The 13,212-nt window shown below is 40.1% G+C and overlaps 1 protein-coding gene across 12 annotated transcripts in view; it reads left to right on the top strand.

Moving 5' to 3' along the window:
• cadpsb (Ca2+-dependent activator protein for secretion b) overlaps positions 1-12,088 on the top strand; it is a 60,028-nt gene extending 47,940 nt beyond the window's left edge. For 4 of the 12 annotated variants that reach the window (XM_054616324.1, XM_054616321.1, XM_054616323.1 and 1 more), the window contains 10 exons: positions 3,039-3,195; positions 3,301-3,442; positions 5,553-5,708; positions 5,847-5,994; positions 6,102-6,176; positions 6,813-6,896; positions 7,087-7,119; positions 7,298-7,405; positions 11,720-11,824; positions 11,912-12,088. In XM_054616324.1, the coding sequence (XP_054472299.1) occupies positions 3,039-3,195; positions 3,301-3,442; positions 5,553-5,708; positions 5,847-5,994; positions 6,102-6,176; positions 6,813-6,896; positions 7,087-7,119; positions 7,298-7,405; positions 11,720-11,824; positions 11,912-12,088 (1,185 nt within the window). Of the gene's footprint in view, positions 1-979; positions 989-1,391; positions 1,398-3,038; positions 3,196-3,300; positions 3,443-4,204; positions 4,367-5,552; positions 5,709-5,846; positions 6,025-6,101; positions 6,177-6,812; positions 6,897-7,086; positions 7,120-7,297; positions 7,406-11,719; positions 11,825-11,911 lie in introns of all 12 variants that reach the window. The other 8 variants (XM_054616319.1, XM_054616318.1, XM_054616326.1 and 5 more) reach the window with 6 other exon arrangements.
• Positions 12,089-13,212: the final 1,124 nt, after the last annotated feature.

Below are 13,212 nucleotides of genomic sequence, written 5' to 3' on the forward strand. Positions count from 1 at the left end.
TATTGGCTTTATGACTGAAAAAGGCATAGGCAGAAGCATAATGCTTATATGCCTTTCCTACAGTCTTATCAATCAAGCTACCCTCAAGAAAAGAAAATAGAAAAAAAGAATAGAAAAACACAATAATCATTTGTTTTATTTATGTTAGATTTTATTCTGAAAAGTAACTTGTAACTAAAGCAGACAGATAAATGTAATGGAGCAAACGTTTAGTAGAAGTATTAAGTGGCATTTCCACCGCTGATAATAGTTTATTTATTGTATTCTGTTTGCTTCTATAAACATTGAGCTGGTAGGAAAGCATGATGAGCATGTGTAGTTGTGGAGATCTGAAGGTGATCCAATGTGATCTTAGAATATTTAAAATATCCAGATAAAGCAGATTTATTGTATCTCTCTGAATATGCTTGACAGGCGGCAGTCACAAGTTCTGGAGATCAATCGGTACAGTATTTTAATTTCTTTTTTCCTCTTCAGTCCCCATCACGACCCCCCTGTATGGCATGTGCGCCATTATGGCAAGAGGCACCTCTCTAGACAGAGAATGATCTCGTAGATACTGTAGCAATGGGTGGGTTTTTAGTCATAAAATTGAGAGCAAACATGTTAAAAAAATTAAAAGGCACTGTAGCTTGCACAACATAATTGTGATCATAAAGCATGTTCATCGGGCCATAAAGAGGTGTCCTTTCTCTCCAAGCATGCTGAACCAGTAAATTTCCCAAAGTATGCTCCATGTGAACTTTTTGAAGTTTGATCCACCATGAACATTTGTTTTCCCCTCCATCCAACGATTAATTTCACAGTCCGCACTTGTTCAAGCATTACTTCCCCAGCTTCTCCTCCTCCATCCCTCTCTGCTGTCTATTCGTAGTTTTAAAACCCTTTTTTTAAAGAGAAATGCCTCAAACAAATACTTTATTGTTCTGTACATCTTCCTGTGTTCTCACTGTCATATGATTGGTGACTGTCCAAGCAGGGAAAAGAGGTATGTAGTAAAGTTGAATGAGAAATTCCCATAATGCTTTGTGCATGTCCAGTAGATGATGCCACGTCTCCTTACCCCCCCAGCATCAGTACCTCCCCTCAAGATTGTTCCCTTGACACGGTTGCATTGTTACAGCACTAAAGTCTGTCTGGCTGAACACTGGGTCTGCCTCAGAGCTTTTAGGGCCCCTCAACCTCTATCAAAGGTTGGACGCCACTCCGCCCGGCGACCTTTGAGCATTTTCCCCTCCCTCATCTGTCGGACACTTTTACAGTCCTCCCATTTAATCCCCCCCCCTTTCCGCAATAAGAGTACCTCTCCTTGAATGTGATGGAGAAGAGCTTTGTTTGCTGCCTGTTTCTATAGCACTAGAACTGTCAAGCTTTTTTTTTTATTTTGGGAGGGGCAGGTAAGTAGGCAGGTAAGTCAGGTTTTGACTGCTGTTGGTTTCATGATGGTGAAGCCAAAAGGGGAACAGAAAATCTGTAAGAAAATAAAGCATGCAGCATCATTTTGAAAGATTCAGCTTCTTTTATTGAACTTGGCAACATGTTAGTTTGAATGATAAGCAAATTAGCCAAGCCAAGACTGCCAGCAAAGCAACTACTGTACTTCTGCTGTCAAAGGGTGAGGAAATCCTGACTGTGCTAGAAAACGGTCAGCGGAATCTCAGACTTACTTAACTAATTGGAACGGATGCACTCCAACTCAAGAGATGCTGTGTGCTGCAGTCTTTGGTGTGCCTACTGGAAGATGTGCATGAGCCACATTCGCATCTAGGGGGCTATGGGTTTGTCAGTGATGTGAATGGTGGAAACCCTCATCTCTTGGCTTGAGAGAAAGGCATGCTGGGAGCTCCACATTTGCATGAGAAAAGCACCTTTCCCTAATATCTATAGATGCTGTCATGAATATAACAAGGCACGGACATGCAACCCTACTGTGTGATTATTTTGCTACGTATAAACGTCCTTACTTACAATTAAACCCTACCTTTAAATCCTAATCAATAAGAACATTAAAACTCATAGAATGACATTGGAAACACACACACACACACACACACACACACACACACACACACACACACACACACACACACACACACACACACACACACACACACACACACACACACACACATACACACACACACACACACACACACACACACACACACACACACACACAATACATACACACACATATACACACACACACACACACACACACACACACACACACACACACACACACACACACACACACACACACACACAATTCAGACAGGTGTAGCCTTTCCTTTCTGTGAAATCTGTGTTTGACATTTTGGATAATGCACACTTTTGCTGTCTTGCTGAGATTTAGATGAGAAGATACAATTTTATTATTATTAGTTTTATATGAAGCCATAGCCAGTAACTAGTTGGCTTAGCATAAAGCCTGGGAACAAGGGGAAACCATTAGCTGGCCTCTGTCCAAAGGGGAAACAAAATCCACCTACCAGCTAATAAAGAAGTGATATTTTGTTTGTGTTAGACTGCTGGATGTTTGGCGACTGTGGTGACTCCAGGAAGTCACTGAGAAAATAACCCCTCGTAAAACCACGATGTGTTATCTATACACTTTGGTTTTAATGGATTAAATTAACTAGATATAACATTTTAATTAATGAGCTTTAAAGATGCTGGTAGTATGTTTTATTTTTTTCCCCTGTGGACAGAGCCAGGCTAATTGTTTCCCTCTGTTTCCTGCTAACCGGCTGCTGGTTATAGCTTCATATATAATGAGACAAACATGAGAGAGGTCAATCTTCTCATCTAACTGTCGGCATGAATACAAATGAGCATATGTCTCACGATTCTATTCCTTTGACATAGATTAACATAGAGGATACATAACTTTAGAGGTTTTGCTTTTAAGAGCTAATGAGCTCCAGTTGTGTGTATTACTCCCTCCTTCCTAGTCTTTCTTTCTTTATTGCGACATTTCAGCTCTTAACCCGAGCCCTTTGTTCACCTCTTTTTCCTCCCTCCTGCTGTGTCTGTAGGCATTTGCATGGTGGACAGACCTGATGGTGGAGCATGCAGAGAACTTCCTGGCCCTCTATGCCATCGACATGGATGCCGCTCTGGAGATCCAGTCCCCTGAGAGCTGGGACAGCTTTCCCCTCTTCCAGCTGCTCAACGACTTCCTCCGGACAGACTGTAAGCTCCCACATTCATTTAGACACTTAATAGGCTATTTTTATGTTTAAACAAAGACACTAATGTTCTTCTGTCACTGCCTCTTATTTTTATTTTTTTACACAGATCATCTGTGCAATGGAAAGTTCCACAAACACCTCCAGGATCTGTATGCTCCTCTGGTGGTTAGATATGTGGATCTGATGGAGTCCTCCATAGCACAGTCAATTCACAAGGGCTTTGAGCGAGAGTCCTGGGAGCCTGTAAAGTAAGGAGCCGCCGTCTTTATAGCTAGGCTGTAGGATGGTTGGAGAGGCAAGGCTTTCATATTCAGATGTGAGACTGACTATGTGTGGAGGCTGTGAAATCCGGGAGAGCAGCTGTAATGTTCAGCCAGGCTTCCTGTGGGTTCACTTTAAAGAATGAGCCATGAGTGGGCTGATAACCTATTTTCCCTCTGAAAGAAATGGGTTATTTATTCTGAAAATACTCTTTGACTAATGTATGTGTCTTACCAATTTCTCTCCGACACATTGGGGTCAGGGCAACACCTAATATCTCTGTTGTTTTGTTTTGTGAACTAACCCTCATAATGTGTGCTTTGACATGTTGCCAGAAACAAAAAGGCCTCCAGTCTGTTTTGTTGCTGTTATAATTTATTAGTTGTGGTGTTCACACTTTTGCTTCTGCATTTTGTATTGCAAATATTATATTTAAGATTTATTAAGGGGAAAAGGTATTTTTTTCTTGGTCTTTATTTGTGTTTATTCTTTTCATTGTTAAGTTGCTTCTCCTTCTCGCTGCATTTAAAACTGTCTTTGTGTGCATCATGAGACCTCTTTACTACTGAAGGTCTTTGTATAACGTACGTCTTTGACAATTACTGTTGGTCTTGTTTATATGTGCAACTGTATGTCGTTACCTAATTTCAGATTTTAAGTTACCTTTATGATGAGTGTTACATGGCTTTTTTCAGCTTCCACACCACTGTTATAGATTCTTTTTTCTTTTTGTCTGTCTTTTTCTACAGGAGTTTAACAAGTAATCTGCCCAATGTGAATCTACCAAATGTGAACCTCCAAATTCCCAAAGTACCAAATCTGCCAGTGCCAGTAGCAGGACTATCAGTTAACCTTCCACAAATGCCTAGCTTTTCTACCCCGTCATGGATGGCTGCTATATATGACTCTGAGTGTGTATTCAACTAGTTTGCTTTAGAAATATTAAGTAAGCAGAGACTGCCTTGGTATGAAGATGCCCTCAGCCAAACATCATTAAAAAAATGTAACAACATTTTTTAAAGTAAAGCCACATTCCTTCTGTATGACTCTAACTTGAGATCAATCAATCAATTCCTGTACGTTTTCTCTCGTGTGAAAACTCCATGATTAGGTCCATGTTCATGCCAAGGGCACTCTGAGAGGTGTTAGAGTAGATGGGGTTCTGCTTCCTAAAATGAGAAACACTCTCATTTGTCTCAACATGCATGCTGTTGAGCTGAGGTGTGGAGATACAGGCCAAAACAAACAAACGTAAAAAAAGAAGCTATTGGGAAACATTTGCAAGTCAAGTTCTCCCTACTAATAAACATGTATCTCCCCAGAGCTGTTGTCCACAGACATTTGCTTTAGTGATTTTAAGTGCACTGTAGATTGTAAATGGCCGTAGATTCATCACTGACCTTGATAACCTGCTAGTAGTCTGATTGGGAGGAAAGAGAATGGGTTGGATTGGAGACGATAGTGTGGAGACGCTATGCGGCTGATGTTCAGACCTCTCCTCCGCTTTATCACCTCCACTCCCTACTCCACATCTTTCCTGCAGCTCTTTCCCAATGAGCTCTACTCAGGATGCCCTTAAAGGTCTGCATGGTTTGTTTAGTAATTCTTCCAGGGGCCCCACCAGCCTGGGGACATGGATGTTGAGAGAGGGCCTGTGATAAAGGAAAATCAATTTGGAGATTTCTATTTTCTTTGCCTATAAATTCCATTTTGACATGCCCTCTCTCACTTTTCGTCTTGACACAGTGTGATTAGCAGCTGTTTCTGCAGTGACTTTACCTGCATGTGGCCACTTCACATCCCAGTCAATAATCATACTCTACAGCATGGTTATTGAGTTGTTACAGTAAACCCCTGCCCACTCCTTTTCACCCATACACTGACTGTCCACAAACATGTATGTATTGAGGCTGATATTTTGACAAACCAGTCAGTATATGGTCGGAGTATAGTTTGACACTGTTTAGGTGTGGAGGAACAGCATCCTCCTCTGCACCTGCCACAGCACCCCCACCCCCCCCTTCTCCAGCAGGGAGACCTTCGTCCTCTAACCTGTGCGTGTGTTTGTGTGTGTGTGTGTGTTTGGGTCGATGGCAGTAATGGCTCCGGAACGTCAGAGGATCTCTTCTGGAAGCTGGACGCCCTCCAGACTTTCATCAGGGACCTTCATTGGCCTGAGGAGGAGTTTGCCAAACACCTCGAGAGTCGCATCCAGCTCATGTCGAGCAACATGATCGAGAACTGCGTCAAGCGGTGCGTTTGTGTGTCCCTGCATGAGTAATAGACGGACTGACAGGCACATAAATCCTAAGAGGCAGCACATGTTAAGAATTTATTCTTTACTGAATATTTTATATTATAGTGGGTATAAATATTTCACTTGCATTGCAGCACTCGGATGGCATTCGAGTCCAAGCTGACAAAAAGCAGCAAGTCCACAGATTTCCGCATTTCTCCAACATTATGCACCATGTTCAACGTGATGGTCGATGCCAAGGACCAATCAGCTAAGTTGTGCGCAATGGAGATGGGCCAAGAGGTAAAACAAACGTCACATGGGACACAGACTGCATGTTAATAAATAACAATTAGTTTGTATATTTAGTATCTGTCACACTAATGTTTTGTTAAAACTTCTCTTTGCAGAAACAGTACCACACCCAAATAGACGAGCTGATCGAGGAAAGTGTGAAAGACATGATCCAGCTACTGGTTGCAAAGGTGTGACTATATATCAACTGTGAAAATAAATGTATTATTTATTATATTATTTGTGAGTACAAGTTAGTATTTTTAGAGATAGCAAAGTCTGTCTGCGGGTCAGTCCATTATCTTGGTTCAGACTGAGGGATTTCAACTATTTAAAGGATGGCCATGAAACTTTGTCATGATCCCCAGAGGAATCCTAATGACATTGGTGATCCCCTGAATTTTCATCTTGTGCCAACACCACATCTAAGTTTATACTTATTCTGTGGAATATCTCAACATCTGAACTTGTCACTAAATTGTGGGAAGACATTCAAGTTTTCAAGAAGATGAATCCTTTTACTTTCATTTAAAGTTCCATGAAATTGTCTACACACATTATCACTTTCATCTAATGCCATCAAAAGGTCGAAATTCCAATTTCTCCAATACTTTGGTTCATGACTTAATATCAGCAAAACTCTGATATTCCCATCAGCCTCAGCTGTTCTTTGTGTTCATTGCTAATTATGAGGTGAACATGGTTTAAACATAATAACTTCGTAACATCAGCATGTTAATATTGTCATTGTGAGCATACATAACGTCCAAACTATTATAGCAGTGCTGTTAGCGTCGATGTAACTTGGTTTTTCTCATGTTTCTCAGTTTGTTGTCATTCTGGAGAGCGTGTTGGCAAAGATTTCCAGATATGATGAAGGCACCCTCTTCTCTTCATTCCTCTCTTTCACGGTGAGATGAAGCTTCTCTTTCTTTAGTCCCTCGTTTCCTCATTGATCCTAATGGGCTGATTTTATCATGTAATATATCTGCATGTATGTGTAAATTAAAAAAATAAATAAAAACAAGTTATATCTATGGGCATTAAAATGTTCTTATAAAAACTCTCATCCTTTGCTTGACAATTTTGTTCTGATTTCAGGTGAAAGCTGCCTCTAAATATGTGGATGTACCTGTAAGTGCAATTACACCTTACTTCCCTGTGTGCTCATGAAATCAATATGTGTTTACTTGATACAGTTGAACAAGCTACTTTTTGTTATAATCTTTTGCCCTTTTTTGATTACAGTCATGTTCCAGTGTTTGCGTGTTCCTCTCCTGAGGCCCAACCCTGTTCTGTTCCTGTTTTACAGAAACCTGGGATGGACGTGGCCGATGGCTATGTGACCTTTGTGCGCCACTCTCAGGATATTCTCCGTGATAAGGTCAATGAGGAGGTGTATATAGAAAGGTTATTTGATGTAAGTAAGATGCCGTCTCCTCCTCACAAAAGGGGAGGGGCCTTCCAAAATGTGGCAAAACAACAGGGCAGAAAGGGATAAGTCCCATTTTGAGAGCAGGAAATGTATTTCAGCCTGGCAGAAGAGGCTTTTCTGATCTTCTACCCCTCTTGACTTTTCTCTTTCTTTCTCTCTTTCTCTCTCTCTTAACCTGAGCTGCTGCCCTCTGCGTTCTGGTGTGCATTGCCACAGTGCTTTTGGGCTTTTGTGTATTAAAAAAAGAAAACTTTTATTTACAAAGAGTCCATAAAAGCATCCTCAAAAAGGATTATCTAAAACAGTGCTCTCTGGAAAGGACAGAACTATCCGATAGTGATCCGATAGTGATCACATACCAACACACCAACTTATATATTTTTTAGCTCACCTCTGCTTTCAGATACTTTCCACTTAAAGCATCTCAGCCCTCTAAACAAATGACACTCAGCCCACCTGGCCTCAGTCCACAGTGGGGCACCCATGCAAACTTCTCTGTGAAATGAGAATGCTGGGTGAAGGATGCACTGCTGGATGGGCCAGGGTGACATAATGATGTCAAACTCTGTGGCTGACATGTCGTACACCCTTGGTCTGTTAGAGCAGTGGTTCCCAACCTGGGGGTCAAAACCCCACGATGTGGTCACAAGATGAATCTGAAGGGTCATGGGATAATTTACAGGATGGAAAAACAAGGAGAAAAACAATGTCACCTTTTCCTGACTTTTTCATCAGCCTGTTGCACCAGTTTGAGTATAAACTCAACACTATCTACTCTTATGAGTAAGTAACTGTAACTAGTTTTTTTATACTAGCTCGCTTCTTTGTATGTTTCAGCATCTGAACTTACATGAGCATAACTGCAATGAAAACATAGCAGCAGAAAATGATGAGTAGTGAAAGTATTTAAGACACCTATACTGTTTTATTTAAGATGCAATCTATGATTTTGACGTTACATAATATATAATACAACACATAGTTGTCCTCTATATTGACACAACAATAATTTATCAATCGCTGAGGATGAGCAAGGATGGCTGTGTGACATAAATACCAATGTCATAATTAATAACAACATAAACAAAATCCTCCTCCTCCACAACAAAAACATTTCCTCTGGTTCTTCCATCATTACTGTCTGTAATTAATAAGGAGTGACTCACAGGGAAGGTGTCATTTTTCTAAAGGGTTTATCTTCAGAGCTGATTCATTGATTTGTTGATTGACAGAAAAAAAACTGGTAATAATTTAATAAACAATAATTTCGTGAAATATGATTTTGTAAAAGACAACCCAATATTACCAAGTTCCAGCTCTGGGAGAATGTACAGCTCTTCCTGGTGCAACAGCTCACAGTTAATAGGAACACACATCCTGTGTTATGGGGTTCATGAGTAAGCATGATGTGGCTGTAAAAGGTTGGGAACCAGTGTGTTAGAGGGTGAAGAGAGCACTGTCTTACAAAAACATAATCCTAACAGGATACATTGACAGTAATGTCTCCTCCATGTGTGATTTGAACGACACATAATGCTGTGATGTGTTTGCTTCATGTCATTCAGAAACTATTTGTACAGACCTGTGTCTCTACAGGTGTGTGACGGCTTTATGTGTTTGACAGATTCTCAGTTCTGTGAGGCAGTGACGTGTTTTTTATGTCTGAGAGATACTCAGAAGTCTCCCTTTGGTTTTATATTTTTGTGTTTGGCTGTAAAAGCAGGAGTGTTGTGCCAGATAAATATATTTTTTTTCTGTTCGTGTTGGAGTGAAGAGTGATGCTGTTGTGAAGTGGGTCTGCTTTTGTCTTTGAGGTCCACACTAGCTCCTCCGTCTCCCGTCTGTTTGTCAGTTTCTCTAGTGTGGAGTTTTTCCCCCTGTGTCCCCTGTGTGGCCCCAAAGTGCACCAAAATCCTGCTCACTACTGTCATGTTAAATTCTTCAAAGAGATTTCTAAAGCTGTGAATGTTTCAGTTCAAGCATTTTAAACAACACTTCAGTTCAAGGATGTCTATGTTTTTTTTTTCGCTTTCATTTGAATGCATTTCCATCCATCCATCCATCCATTTGCATGCATGTGAAAATCAGTTCCTTGATGTTGCATAGGCTCTACTTTATCTCTCTTTCTTTCACTAATTAATTTCAATCCTTTTTATCTCCTCTTTTCTGATTAACACCATTCCTGCTGCCTCCTCTATTTAAAAAGTGGCACTTATCTCTAGTGTTGCGTTGCGTTGTTTTATCACATTATGTTGGTTGGCATGATTTTAGAGTCAAATAATCTTCCTGTGTACATCTTCTAGCATGACCCTCCTCCTCAGAGTTCTGCCTCATTTGCACATAGAGCAGTCTTCTTTAGCACGTACTCTGCCACCCACCCACCCGCGAGGTCTGCATGCACTGCACGCTCAACTCGACTGTGAAGTGGACAGGCATCTGCATATCCGGCCTCAAGTTCAAACCTTGATCTAAAGAAACTTCGACTCGAAACTTAACTCCACCAAACAAACGAAAACCTCCCACTTCTAATCGGGCCGAAGAAACCTTTTTTCTGCGTTCCTGCCTACTCACATGTTTAAAGTTGACTTCTTTATCTTGAAATTGGAGGTGTGACAGCTGTTTCTATTAGACATGGGTGCTGTTCTCTTGTAACTTTAAACTTTAAACAGTCTGGAAAAACTGCCACCCAAAGTAATGTAGAGAAAGGGTACAAGAAAATAGCACCGCTGCTCCCTGCCTGCTAACCATTTACTCACTCTCATTCTATTTTTCTTTTGCTAATGAACTTGTGTCAAAACTATAATTTCAATTCCCCATACTGTAGTAGTTCTCCATCTCCAGGGTAGGGTATTTAAATGCAGCTCGGCGTTTCTACTTGAATAAATTATGAATAAAGGCTAAGTAATTGCCTTCAATAATTGATGGGCCATGCAGCTTTTACAAATTATTGACTTGTGGAACATTTCCTTTTTTTTATATTTTAAAGAGTAATAACCGTTCGAGACAGATAACTCTGTCAATGCTTTATGACTTCCCTCGGTTTTATTATTTTTTTCAAGTAGCAATAGTATCAATGCTCTGAGTGAAATTGCTCTTTTCAGCTCTTCAGAGTGCTATGTGTACGGTTTGTGTGTGTATGTCACACTCATGGTGTGCCTGTGTGTGTGTGTGTTGACAACATTACTTAAACAGTAACTTAATCATCTTTTCAATATGATTGAGAAAAGACAGTTTGACCTTTTGTAATATGCTTATTGATATATACCACTGTCCTGTCTGTCCGCTCAATGTGAACCAGGTGACAGTTAGCTTAGCTTTACACAAAGACTGAAAACAGCTAGCCCAACTGCATCCAATGGTAACACAATCTGCACAGCACCTCTAAAGTTCACTAATAAAATGTTATATCTTGTTTTTTTAATTTGTACAAAAACTGATTCTAAATTTTTAAAGTATGGGGCAGTATGAAGAGTCTTCATGGAGTTTTCACGATATACAAACTGTAGTTTTATTTGGTGGCATCAGAGGCAAGCTAGTTCTTTCCTCCTACTTCCAGTATTTTTTGCTAAGCTAAGGAAACAGGCTTCTGGCAGTAGCTTTGTCCTAAGATTGCAAGCATGAGAGTAGTATTAATCTCTTCATTTAAAACTACGGCGAAGAAAGTGAATTAGCTTTTCTTACAAGACATTTCTATCTGAGAACACCAACACAGTCCTGATGAGGCAACTAAGCTACATTTTTGTGTCTTCATAACAATACGTTAGGATGTGTATTTTCCAAACGTTTAATTTATATTTTGATATATATTTTTTGCTTCCAAGTTTGAAGGGGGCTTTAAAAGCACTAGATTAAGGGAGAATGCAATAGTTGAAACAAGCACACTTAACTGTAGCTTGTAATTCTTATTGATTATTATTATTTATTTTGAATATGACTTCATTCCTACATTAATGCAGCCTGTTAACTTTCATTAATTGACAGTTCTGACTCATGAAATGCAGGAATGTGTGTCTTTCGAAGTCAGATAGAGACTTGACATTAAACCGTACTTACTGGTGTATATACTGTTCACATTGGATAAATGAAATGTAGCCTCACATGTATTAAAGCTGCCAGCTGGGTTTTTTTAAGTAATGCTTGAACACACACAAGAGGGTGCTTGAATGTTATTGTCATATTCTGTTTGTGTTTAGTTGTAGTTCTTTATGTGTGTCGTAAAGGTTAGTTTTACGTCATGATGCTTTGAGTATGTGTGTGAGTGTGTGTTTTGCTGGAGAGTGTTGTGTTTATGTGTTTCAGCAATGGTACACTGCCACCATGAACCTGCTGGGGACCTGGCTCACTGAACGCATGGAACAGCAGCTCCACGTCTACCAGCTAAAAATCCTCATCAGGATTACAAAGGTAAGGCAGGAAACACCCGGTTGGATTGTGAATCACCCATAATTCTTTGTGTCCATGCTGTGCTGATGTGTCTCTGTCCTGCTTTAGAAAAAGTACCGGGACTTTCGCCTGCAGGGGGTCCTCGACTCCACCCTGAACAGCAAGATGTACGACACAGTACGCAACAGGCTGACCATCGAGGAGGCCACTGCTTCAGTTAGGGAAGGAGGCATGCAGGGCATCTCCATGAAGGACAGCGATGAGGAGGATGAAGAGGACGACTAGAGCCCGAACACTGACACTCCAACCCTCGCCCCTAAACCCCTTCACCCCGACCCCCTTTCACACTTTTGACTTTAGCCTGGTTACCGATGCATGTACCAACTCAGATAGCCACTCTAGGACCTCTTTGTCAGCTCGAAATGCCTATGAAGGAACTATTAACTATAAAAATAGTACTTATACTGAGGAAAAACCTAAATAAAAATGTTAAAAAATATCCATGATTGGCAGATTAGCTGTGTCATGATAAAGATAGCACCTATCTTTGATTCATTCATTTCTAAATTCATTTCTATGTGTTACTAAGCAATATGGAGAACCATTTGTTTGACGATGTTGAGTGAGATTAATAGGTGTGTCCCTGTCCAATGCAAACCTATATGGCGCTTCTTTGTCGTATTCTACATTCATTAATGGTACATTGTCGTGATGATGAGTGTGTGGACCCTTTTCTTTGTCTTGTCTGTTTTTAAGTGAATGCCAACTGCTTCAAACTGAAAATAAACCTTTGTATTTGTTTACGGCTGTTACAGATACACTGTTGTCTACTCACTGTTATTAACATTAACAGTAAGTCCAGACTTGCATTTTTATCATGTGTCAATGCTATGTGATCTTATCTCAATTACTAATTAGACAGGACTCATGAACTTCAACGAGTTGGTATTCTAGAGATGCAATATTCTCATAGGTCCATTTTGATAACTTGGGAGATTCTATTTTTATTTCAACATTAAACGGCCTTGAAACAGGTTCTATTTTAATTGAGTTGCACTTTTACAGAGAAAAGAGCAAAAATAATTTTTTTTTATTACAAAAAAAAAAAAGTTGGTCCGTCTTTGTTCTGTAATTGTGTAGAATGAGATGTCTGGCATTTGTTTGGGTCTCACTGTTGTTTTGTATATATTATATAAATATATATATAAATATAAAATGCTGTACATTGCATTCTGAGCCATTGCTGCATGCCTGTGGGTTCCCACCCTCCCTAAACGCTTTCTGTTTTCTGTGTGAATTAGCTGGTGGATTCATTCTTGCTTTTGCCTTATGAAAAGCCAACAGTTGTAATATGCAAGAGCTGTTGCCTCTAAATAAAAATTACTGTACATGTGCATTTGCTGTCATGT

Source organism: Anoplopoma fimbria, chromosome 17 (genome assembly GCF_027596085.1).
Source record: "Anoplopoma fimbria isolate UVic2021 breed Golden Eagle Sablefish chromosome 17, Afim_UVic_2022, whole genome shotgun sequence".
Lineage (NCBI taxonomy): Eukaryota > Metazoa > Chordata > Actinopteri > Perciformes > Anoplopomatidae > Anoplopoma > Anoplopoma fimbria.